This window comes from Maniola jurtina, chromosome 14 (genome assembly GCF_905333055.1).
Source record: "Maniola jurtina chromosome 14, ilManJurt1.1, whole genome shotgun sequence".
NCBI lineage: Eukaryota > Metazoa > Arthropoda > Insecta > Lepidoptera > Nymphalidae > Maniola > Maniola jurtina.
Genome location: NC_060042.1, coordinates 14367403 through 14379582, shown reverse-complemented (window position 1 = coordinate 14379582; position 12180 = coordinate 14367403). Strand labels below are relative to the sequence as shown.

At 35.0% G+C, this 12180-nt stretch overlaps 1 protein-coding gene across 1 annotated transcript in view; it reads left to right on the top strand.

Moving 5' to 3' along the window:
• The window catches only part of LOC123871807 (retroviral integration site protein Fli-1 homolog), a 38060-nt gene extending 26890 nt beyond the window's left edge, over positions 1 to 11170 (top strand). The window contains exon 2 of the mRNA XM_045915767.1: positions 8916 to 11170. Coding sequence (XP_045771723.1) covers positions 8916 to 9150 — 235 coding nt within the window. The 3' untranslated portion in view covers positions 9151 to 11170. The remainder of the gene's footprint in view (positions 1 to 8915) is intronic.
• Positions 11171 to 12180: the final 1010 nt, after the last annotated feature.

The window sequence follows — 12180 nt, the reverse complement described above, 5'->3', positions numbered from 1 at the left end:
ACTACTTGTGAATTAAAAAATTAAAAACATTAAAGCCTATACCTATATACATATTAAAGTCTATAGATATAATTGGAAACGCTAACTGATCTACTCGTATCAACGCATAGCTCAAACTACTGGACGGATTGGGCTGAAAGACATACAGATAACAATTATGACATAGACATCCGCTAGAAAATATTCTATAGCTGTATGACTTAGCCCTCAGATTATACCTAGGTACTGTTCTTTTATTCTATTCTAAGCACAAAGTTTTAATGTCAACGCTGTTACAGCGACGAAAACTATGAACCTTTTTCGGATTTGTAGAAATAATATATTATAATATTATATCCAGCGAGATTTGTTGTTATTTATTTATAATATTAAAAAAATACATTTAAAAATTAAAATGACGAAATGACCATTCCGATGAATCATAAACCTTTGCAAAGGCTGATGGTTTTTGAAATGCATAGTAATATTTCCCTTGAAATTGAATTAAATCTTTGTTTACTTAGCAAGGACAATGATGGTCGACAATGACCACTTGTCATCTCACCTCGATAAAATAGCAGCACCAAGGAAAGTGTTTAATAGCGATTTAACGACCCTTAGTGCGCTTAAACACCAATTAATAACTAATTTATAGCCAATTAGACAATGAATTTATTAATTCTAATTAATATTCTGACGTCCTCGTTTAAAAGACGTTTTTCCATAAGTGTCGTAAGGCCATAAGTTTTTTTGATTATATTATTTGAGTTAGTTTTGGATTTCTTTTTTACATGACCAATATCGGTTCAAATCCTCTTGATCTACTATTTGCGGTTATTAGGGGTCCGCGAGACACACTATTTCAGAAATATTATGTGCGTATAATTAACTAACGTTTAAAGAAAACATTACAACGCAACTTGCGATGGGTTGATGATGATAAGGATACTAGTTGCTTAGGCATTCTGTTACTTAGACCTAGGCATGTTTGTCAAATATTTTTCAACTGTGGACTCAACGACGAATACAATGTTTTACATAATTTTATAACTTATAACAAAACTATCTTGGCATTTACTTAAACAGTGCTAAAAGCCAGTTAGGTTTAAAAGCTTGCGGAATATTTATTATATTATGCACAAAAGATATCATTTTTGTCCAACAAAATTAAGATAGCATTGATATGTCAAACTTACATACAATACCTTCGCCCCAATCAGATAATTTATGACCAGTGCACAATAATGTTTATCTCGGAGTCCTCGAACACCTATGTTTGGGACGCTCATGCAGCCAGGCAGCCTAATAAGGTGTTTTATTTGGCAGTTATATGACATTTATTTGACCCATGCGGATGATTGAAACATCTATATGCATAACAGTAGGTCAACCGAGTGCAATAATAAAAATAAACAAGTTGTAATTTAAACCAAAAAACGACCATAAAGTAAAAAAAAACACATTTCAAAATGACGCCATGTACGTTGCTAAGATCAGTCAATCAGTCAGTCATCTTTTCCTTTTAGTTATTTAACACAGAACTTTTGAAAAATAACGTATATTTTGGTTTGATGGCTCATAAATTGATGTAATCTACATTTTAAAAATAAATAAATTGATAATAATTGATGTCATTAAGAAAAGGTCAAGCCTCTAATTGCTTGAATCAAGTCTTAACGACAATTAACTCGTTATTAAACCTAGTGAATAAACGTGGTTTAGTTATAATGGGTATTATTGGTATTATATTATTGTTATACAAGTTAATTAATTATTTTTATATTATTTAATTAGTAGGTACTATATGGATATACATATGTACTATATATATGGAAGGACAGACGGACGCACAGACGGACGGACATACGGACGGACAGACGGACGGGCAGATGGACGGACAAACGGTTGGACAGACGGACAGCTAGATGAACGGCTAGACGGATGGTCAGACGGACGCATAGACGGACGTATAGACGGACTCACGGATAGACGAACAGACGGACGGATAGCGGAGGCTTAGTAACAGGGCCGTTCGGGTATGGAACCCTACAAAAAGAAAAAATGGAACCCTGAAAACACATGGCGCAGCACACATCGTCCTTTAATAACAAAATCGTGTGTGGAATAAGTGTGATGCGAGTGAGATAATGTATTTGGTGGTTGCGCTTGCGCGGCGAGGTCGGGGCCCGGCCTTGTGCGTATCGCGCATCAGCTGGGCCAAGGAGCGCCCCTACGTGAGCTGCATCCTTGCGCGCCGGAATAACCGCCCGTTAACCTGACAACCATACAAACCATCAATCTACTTCATACAATTTTTACGCGGCTCACGGACAACGCACGGTTTAAGCTGGTGGATCAAGATTTAAGAATCATGTGCCAAGAGCTCGTTACATAGAGCGTGATTGATAAATCATATTTCTTAAGAGGGCTCTCTCCGTCACTCGTTTCATACAATCGTAGTTCCAATTTCATTTGAATATTAAGCAACCAAAGTCCATGAAATTTTGCAGACATATTCTAGAAACTAATATCTATGTCTGTGGTTTTCCAGATTTCTGTTAAAATATTCGGTTTCAAAGTTACGCGGTCTTTAAAATTTACATACAACTCTTTGAGCCCCTGTAATTTTAAAACTACATATTTTTAGAAAAATCTAAAACACCACAGACACAGATATTAGTTTCTAGAATATGTCTGCAAAATTTCATGGACTTTGGTTGCTTAGTATTCAAATGAAATTGGAACTACGATTGCATGAAACGAGTGGAAACGAGTGACGGAGAGAGCCCTGTTAAAGCATGACAAAATATGAGGTAGGTATGTAGTACTAATGAAGTGACGTAGATTCTTTTGTTGACTCTGCTACTTGACGAACGTTCAAACGGTCCTTCGAGTTCACAGAAGTTTTTTACAAGTTCATTTCCGCAATCAGCTGTTTGCTGGGTTGTTACAATTTACATTGGAGTTTCAAACAAATTCTTTAAATCCTCATGTCTGCAACGGGTATCACACACTGAATCTCTTGGTAGTACGGGCGGTATGACACTAGCGGTAGGGTTGGTAACCGGTCACAGGTGAAACCGTGACAATTTAGAAATTATAAATCCTCGAATTACTCCTGCCAGGAATTGAACCTTGTACCTTCCATTTATAAGACTACAGTGCTCTGCCTGCATTAGAGAGGTCAGCAAAACAAAAGTAGTACCTACAACTTACAAGTTACGTCATGCTCAGATAATAAAATAGAACTTTATGAATTTCTCCTTTGGCTTTGTTTATTTAATGTCTAGCATTGAATCCTAAGGTCAAGAAGGACTTGAACAATTAGATATTGCAAAGCAAATAGCGTATTAATGGTTAATGGATCGTTAATAGTTTGTACCAGGGCCTTAAGCCATAAATAAAGAACCATAAGCCAGGGTCAATGAACAAGCTTGTAGTACATATAGTATGGGACGCCCTCTAGCGCGATGAAACCATGACATTGGGAATTAGCTGGATCAGGAAGGCTGTCGATTAGATGTGGTGACGATAGGAAAGGCATATGTCTAACTGTTGACGGCCACAGGCTAAGCAAACAGTTTCATTATGTGGTCGACTTGCATTTTACTCGTACGAAACGCTTTCGCTCAACTTTTTTGATACGAACAACTAAGGTGGGCATGCCTTTCTGGCGTCCATGTTTCCTGCCATGTATAACCTAAATACCTTAAAGTCAAGAGTGGGTCTAAGGCATGTTCTAGGCAAGCGCGTTTTAACCTAGACTTAAGTGCTTATTAAAAAGCATGACTGCCGTAAGCAAGCTTATCTTGCAAAAGATAGATGAAATAGTAATCATAGGTACCTACCTACAATCGCGAAGAATTCCGTCGTACCACCCGAATCAAGGTTCCGGCTGAAAACCAGAGTTTTTGTAAATGTGCAAGGCATACTACATTATGCTGAATTGGGATCTTTTTTTCGGGTTTTGTCACAGCTTATTCCGGCGTTTCTTCTACTTGAGGTGTTTTCGGTTCAATGCTCAAGTATTAGAGGCGTCGGGATAATCGAAACTGGTGATGCGTGGCACAGTTTTCAAAAATAAACGTTTTTCTTTATATCTTTCATTCAATAAAAAAAGATTGCTGATGAGGCCAAAATTTGAACAGGAGTTTTTGCCTTTGTACTTTGTACTGCTATGTTGCTGCTAAAGTGTACTATCATGTATTCTGAGGTTAAAATGATGAAGTTGTGGCTCCAAGGTTACTACTACTCATGGGCTAGCATTGGCACCTTGGCTGTGCGTGTCGAGCCGGATTATTTCTCCATCGTTGATAAATATAATTGCTTATCACTTAGGCACCAACTTTACAACTAGAGCACTGCTTATGATTGATTTCTTAGTAACGAGAAGGTTAAAACGTCATTATGGAATTATTGCATTGTCAATGCCAACGAATACCATCGATTAGACCGATTTTATTCGATTTGATATATTGTCATGATTTTTAGGGTTCCGTAGCCGTCCTTATTACTAAGGCTCCGTCAATGCGTGTGTGTGTCTGTCAGTGATCTCGTGAACCGTAATAGGTAGAGACCTGAAATTTTCAAAGAGTTTGTATTTCTATTGCCGCTTTAACAACAAATAGGTACCTATTAAAAATTTCAAAATAGCCGCCATAAAAATCACACTAATATTATAAAGGAGAAAGTTTGTATGTGTGTGTGTGTGTGTGTGTGTGTGTGTGTGTGTGTGTGTGTATGTGTGTGTGTATGTTTGTTACTCCTTCACGCAAAAACTACTGGACGGATTGGGCTGAAATTTAGAATGGAGATAGATTATACCCTGGATAAAATCAAAGATTTCCCGCGGGTATTTTAAAAACCTACATCCACGCGAATGAAGTCGCGGGTATCAGCTAGTTTAAAATAATTAACAAGTGTAAATTAAAAATTTATAACACCCCCGACAAGTGAAGGTTACAGCATTAGGGGGACAAATAAGAACAATTCCTAGAAAAGAGCTGATAACTTTCAAACGGCTAAACCGATTTTCTTGGATTATAGCTAAGAACACTCTCGATCAAGCCACCTTTCAAACAAAAAAATTAAATTAAAATCGGTTCATTCGTTTAGGAGCTACGATGCCACAGACAGATACACAGATACACACGTCAAACTTATAACACCCCTCATTTTGGGTCGGGGGTTAAAAAGTGTTGTTTCTTGTACGATAATACGGAACCCTTCCTGTGCGAGTCCGACTCGAACTTGTTTATAGATGTTACGTCCTAAAAACATCTCATTACAAATTATTTACAAGTGCTTCAAATTCAAACCATTTTGAGACGGAGATAGGACTTGTAGAGATTTTCATCTTCCACACTCCACAGTTCATCATTAAGAAATTCGTGTACTGTATAATAACCTCGACTAAACAATTGTTTTATACAGATTAATAAAATGTAACTCAAGTTCAACAAATCCTACTTTACTATCACGTTCACCTAGATCACGTTTTACTGAATTCGTTTGACACACTTACCAAGTTGAATTAACAACAATTTATTCATCAATTATCACCAATGATGATGAGGTACATCCTGATCTATTGTCTTTTTATTTTTTTTTTATTATTTTTTATTATTTTTTATTTTATTCGACTAACCTACAACTTTTATACATAAAATATTTACAAAGATATAATTGTTTATAGCTAAAAAGATACATAGTATAAACGTTAATAAAAGGCTAGTACAAAAGATTTAAATACAATGATAATAGATCTACTTTTTTAATGCCACAAACAAACTGGTTAGTACTTAGTATGGTTATACTTGACTTTATCAAGGACAGTATGGCTCACCATACAGTAGCTAATAGCTTATGTATTAGATGCAAAAAGTATTCCAACGATGAACCATAAAATATGCAAAAAATTAATAAACAAAAAATAATTCCCATTATACCAAGCGACCAAAGTTCATTATGACTATTTAAGACTGAGACACATTGTAGGAGAGTCCAAGCGCCGCGACGCGTGTTTTTTAAAATGTACCTACTTAATAAGTAAATTTGTCTCTAGAGCGTGTGATATACACGTATAGGTGTATACACTTATAGGTGTTTTGCTTTTTGACATGCACTTTTTGTTTCATGTAGGTCATCTTATCACTATTATGCAAAATTCGGAACATGAGTTTGGAAATATATTTACTGAGAAGAACCGACAAGAAACTCATTATTGCTTACATAATTTACTTATAACATTCATTATACTTTATATAAAATTAGTACATTATTTTAATGGAGATGAAATTTTTCTTCTTCTTCTACTCGTGCCTCTCCACTATTGAAGGTTAGCCGTCATCTCGTCATATAATTTCTTATCTTTCGCCGAACAGAATAGTTGTCCTACTTTGGTTATCCCGGTCCATTCTCGGATATTCCTGAGCCACGACTTTCTTCTTTTACCTACACTTGTCTTTCCCTCAATTTCGGCGCGTCACATCGCGTCGTCTCTGCTATGTGCCTTGAGCCTAAGATCGCCATAATTATATTTATTGGCATACAAAGTCATCTGTCTGGAGCGGGTTTTCATTCGCATCGCGCAAGGTCACTGATGCTCGGCTAACGTCTCATAAATTATATTACATTAGTTCCCTTCACACTGAAAGCGTTGAACGCTGCGTTTATACTTGTACTTATAATATCATAAATGCGACAGTGTCTGTCTGTCTACTAGCTTTTCACGGCGCATTATTTTATCCGATTTTGACGAAATTTGGTACAGAGATAGCTTAGGTGTATCCGTACAAAAAATTTGGTTTGTAATTCATTTATTCTAAGAGCTAGAGACCTGTGACACGGGGACAGACAGACAGACAGCAGAGTGACATTAATAGGGCTCTGTTTTTACCCTTTAGGTACGGAACCCTAAAAATCAAGAATATACTTATACGTACCTACCTATCTTATGATAATGCCATCAAAACTCGCAGTATGGCGCCTCGCCGCGCCACTCGTCACGTTGTGGGACTTGATAATGGCAACAAGTGAGCCTTGACTCCGATCGCAATTATCTGGACACTTTGCATCACTTGACACCGTTGCTTCAAACCAGTTCCATGTACGCCCATATACATCGTGTACATGAGCATTTATATACACGTGTATACTATACTATGATATTAGATAACTGGTTAGTCTATTGGGTAGTTTATTCAGCTGCTGATCTTGAGGTTTTGGGTTCCAGTCTCAAGTTATAAAGCCCGCCGCCAAGGAGTACCAATAAATCGATCAGGAGTATGGGTTTATTGAAACTGCCATATACCCCTTCCAAGTTAGCCCGCTTCCATCTTAGTATCATCACTTATCATCTAGTGAGATGATAGTTAGCCATCAAAACATCAAAACTCAATAGCGTATTGCAACTTTATGGAAAGTCATCATTCCTCATACACTTGGCTAAGGTTTGGAATACTCTTCCGTGACCTGTGCTCCCTACCAATTACAATCCGGGTATCTTCAAAACAAGAATGAATTGGCATCTTCTAGGTAAACGCGTCTCAATTTAGGCCACATCTTCACTTTCCATCAGGTGTGATTGTAGTCAAGCGTTTCCCTATAATAAATTAAAAAAAAAAGTTGTAGTAAGGTCCTACCTAAAGATACCTATTTCTCTCTTATAGTCTTGGTTCGAATTTATTCGAAACACACTTTGAACGGAGCATTGAAATCCGGCAAAAACCAAAAGCAAAAGCTATAAAAAATTCATACAGGCACAACAACGAAGTAATTTACACGTGCGTACAATTAAGATTCCACATAACCTACAATTGTTATAATTACCTACTACGTTTGTGTGTTATAATAACGGCTGACTGTAGCAACTAGTTGCCTGCCGCACCTAATCTACCTAATCACTGAAATCCATGGAAGTACTGAGAACAATAAACCGTGATAGCCTAGTAGTTAGGACGTCCACTTCTTATTCGGAAGATCGAGGTTCAATCTGGATTTTTAATTTTCAAAGTAGGGTAACTATACCAAGTTGGGTATCATATGAAAGGGCTTTACCTGTTCATTTTAAAACAGATTTTTATTTATTTTCATGCATAATAGTTTTTGATTTATCCTGCAAATTAGCGAAAAAATACCCAAGTACGGAACCCTCGGTGCGTGAGCCTGACTCGCACTTGGCCGGTTTTTTTACGCATTATACCTAGGTACTTAATTAAAATTTCATCAGAGCCTCAAACAAAATTTTCTATACAAACTTACTTACCCTTCTAAAAATAGTTTTTGACATTATGTTGCTTTTGAAAAATAGTTTAACTTGTGTAAAGCTCTTCAGTAAAGTCCTACGCAGACTTGAAGTCTGAAATTATTATTAAACCAAAGTCTTGATTCCTTTACTAAGTCTGTCTAAGAAATATTTTCATATTAAATCCGTTTTCTAATCTTTATAATTTTTTGTTACTTGTAAAAAAATAATTAATTTTATTCAAAAATAAACAATAACTGTTGCGTGTAGATAATTGCTGTCGACGAATCGACCTTGTCCGTTGCATCAAAACCTTGAATTAAAGATAGATCGGAAAAGAAATTTTCTTTGCCATAGAAACAAATAAAGTAAGTCATTGAAGTGATGACGATGGTGAGGGCCGAGAAAAATGAATTCAATCATTGATTTTGCTATTGCAATAGAATTTCACAATCCCAAGGTAAAAATTTCTTGTGTGGTAACCCTGTTCTGATTTAACATCAATTGATTAGTAGAGATTGAAGACAATGGGACAGTTCTAACAGAAAACATAATATATAAAATACTATGTAAAATTCTTTCCGTATACAATGTAACTGACAAATTGGTATCAAATAGCACGATGTAGGAAGACCCTTTTCCCCGATTCTTTATATGTTATACTTTAACAAAACCTTTTCTTTCTTTTCAGATTTGTCAAACCTGATGAAGTAGCGAAACTTTGGGGTCAGATGAAGCAGAACGACAACATGACCTTCGAGAAGTTCAGTCGCGCCATGCGTTACCACTACCAACATTCAGTGCTGGTGTCGGTGCCCACGGCACGCCTGGTGTACCAATTCGGACCCAAAGGACCAGATTTCAAGACGAACAACCCCAATTTCGTAAAAGTCAAATCGGAACTAGAAAGTCCAAATTACTCGTAGTTGAATTTGTAAAGTAAGGACTTTTTTTGGAAAATGATGCTCATTGTAAAGTTGACGCAAGAAGTTGATAATGTTAATGTTTCGTGTTTTGAACCCAGGCACAACTCTCGAATACAATTTTCTACTGAGAAATAGTTTTAAGAAGATTTTTAACATAAAAATGTTTTGCATAAAAAGGATGACGTGGTACCTTGATATACAACAAACAGTAGAAAATTTCACAATGACTTATGTTGTTTTAATGAAAGAGAGTTGTCTTGTGGTTAAGTTGTTTGAATAAGAAAAGATGACGTAGTAAAGATTTTCGGGAAGATTATTGAATAGATAGATGTTTTCAGAAATGTTATGAGTGTGATTAAAGTAAGTTCGGTGTCCGATAGGTCTCGTTTCGAAGGTTGTTCTAGACAAAGATTGTTGGAGTGTTACCGTCAATTAAAGGTTGTAAGCCCAACTTGTTAAAGTGTCCATATTATTTTTTTAAGTGGTACTTTATTGAACTTTTACAAAATGGTTTTAGTCCTCGACGTGAACTTTTAGTGGTCGAACTATTCAAGGTTGTTCAGAGTTACGAATTTTTGATAAAGTATTTTTAAAACGTCGGTTGTTGTTACCATAATTATTAGTAGGATAAGTTATGATTATGATTACTGTAGTTGAAAGATATATTTTAAACATTCCAATTTTATTTATATTTTTTATTGAATCGCTGATGTCATTCGTTTTCTAATTAATAGTAATAGAGGTAGTTAAAGTTGCCATACCTACTTATTAACACTTTCAATGTACTTAAATATTATTATTATTTTGTTTCCATATTTTCTAATAACGAAGCTTCTGTTTCGTGATTTAATATTTTAAGAAGATAATTTTTCTATAATAATTTATTATTACCTCTCTCAGTGTTAGATGTGTTATACCTATTTTAGACTAATTTTTAGACTTTAAACAGATGCAAATGTGCAATCAAAAAAATGACAAAAGTAAAGATCTGTAGGCCAAAGATTATGTAGGTTTGAAAAAGAGGTAAGTACATTGTTATTGTCCTAAGAAAATAAAAGATTTTCTTAACATATAATATGTAATTTAGTTTTAAGTTGGAGACTCTCAGGCAATTGCTGTGATGTAAAATAAATGAATTGTTTTAATTTTGTATATAGATAGACGTTATATTTCAACAAATTATGTAAATATGTTTCTTTTTCTTTGTCTATTTCGTTTTAGATTCCACTAACATCTTTTGTTTCATGATAATTTTCATATATTATTCGTTTTATATCAAGTGCTCATTTTATTACAACTTACCTCATCGACTAGAAATATGAAGTATTTACATTAAGAATTTTTTACTGTACATTTATGACTCAGAGTACAAAATGAGTGTCTTACGACATTTTTGACGAATGTAACGTACACAGTTATCCAGATAAGCAATAGATTGTAAGATATTTTTAAAACTAACATAACATAAACCTAACACATCTCATTTCTCAAAGGAAATACACTTTGGTTACAAAAGAAGAAAATACAGCCTAAGATTGTCTTAAGCAAAACTACAAGAGTACCACCAAGTTCCTTGAAAATATTCACAATTGTAGTTGTATGTCTTCCATGAAATCCATGTAGCTCGCATACGTTTGCTTCGCACTGTTTCCATTTTATTGTTTACACCAATATAATATCCTTGTAAAAAACGTTTACTTAGCTCTACTATCTAACAAAAAAGTAAACAGAATTGTCTGAAACAATGTCAATACAAATTTATCATCAGACATGTTTTTAACACTTTTTTAACCAGTTTAGTTGAAATCTAGTTTAACAATGTGTTTGTTGGTGTAACACATACTCGGCTAATACTTTGTGATTAATTTTAAGATACATTATTACATTTTTTTAAAATTTATTAAAGTATCAACTTTGATAATATTATGTGGATTTACGTGCAATTTATAATTATTTATGTATTACAGGATTATAATTATAACGAAATAGATCGAAAATATACGAATTATATTAATGTGAACATTGTTTTTTTTCTATTACTAAGTACCTTACTAAATAATATGAAGATATAATTTATAATTATCATCATCAATTCATCGCCCGGCTCACTACAGAGCACGAGTCTCCTCTCAGTATGAGAAGGCAAATACAAATAATACAAATGGCTATATTCCACCACTCTGGCCAAGTATGGACTATGGATTGGCAGAATTCAAAGATTGTCTTTGAGAACAATTTGGGGAAATCTCAGGCATGCAGGTTTCCTCGCGATGATTTTACTAACCCCCGACCCAAAAAGAGGGGTGTTATAAGTTTGACGTGTGTATCCGTGTATCTGTGTATCTGTCTGTGGCATCGTAGCTCCTAAACTAATGAACCGATTTTGTGTGTTGCTTGATTGAGTGTTCTTAGCTATAATCCGAGAAAATCGGTTCAGCCGTATGAAAGTTATCAGCTCTTTTCTAGTTACTGTAACCTTCCCTTGTCGGGGGTGTTATAAATTTTTCATTTACACTTGTTATAATATCTGTGATAAAATACGTAAGTGTTTCTCAAGTTACGTTGTAGAATATTGGTAGAATACGAAAACACAAATGGTTTCAGTACATGAAATTTTCACTAGGTAAAAATGTAGTCGTGACATCTATGGAATCGATTATAATTTATTTCATTGTGAATGCCACTGGTGAGCTAGCTAACTAGATCGCATGGATTATGTGCACTGAGTTCTGTGACACCTTATTTTGCTTAGAAGTCATACCATTAGTGTATAGATGGCGCTGTATGCTGATAAAATATGAAATTCAGTATCCGAACTTACCATACCTACATTTTATAAAAACTGTTACCGGTACATAAAGGCATGTTTGAACTTTGAATTGAGAAAAAATTAAAGTTGTGTACCTACCCTATTAAGGGTCCAATTCATCTCTAGTGTGTGCTAGTCTTTAGAATTACAACCGGCTTATCAGCTGTTTCCATAAACACGGCACACCTTGTTGAAGACACGCGTCTACCAAATTATTATAT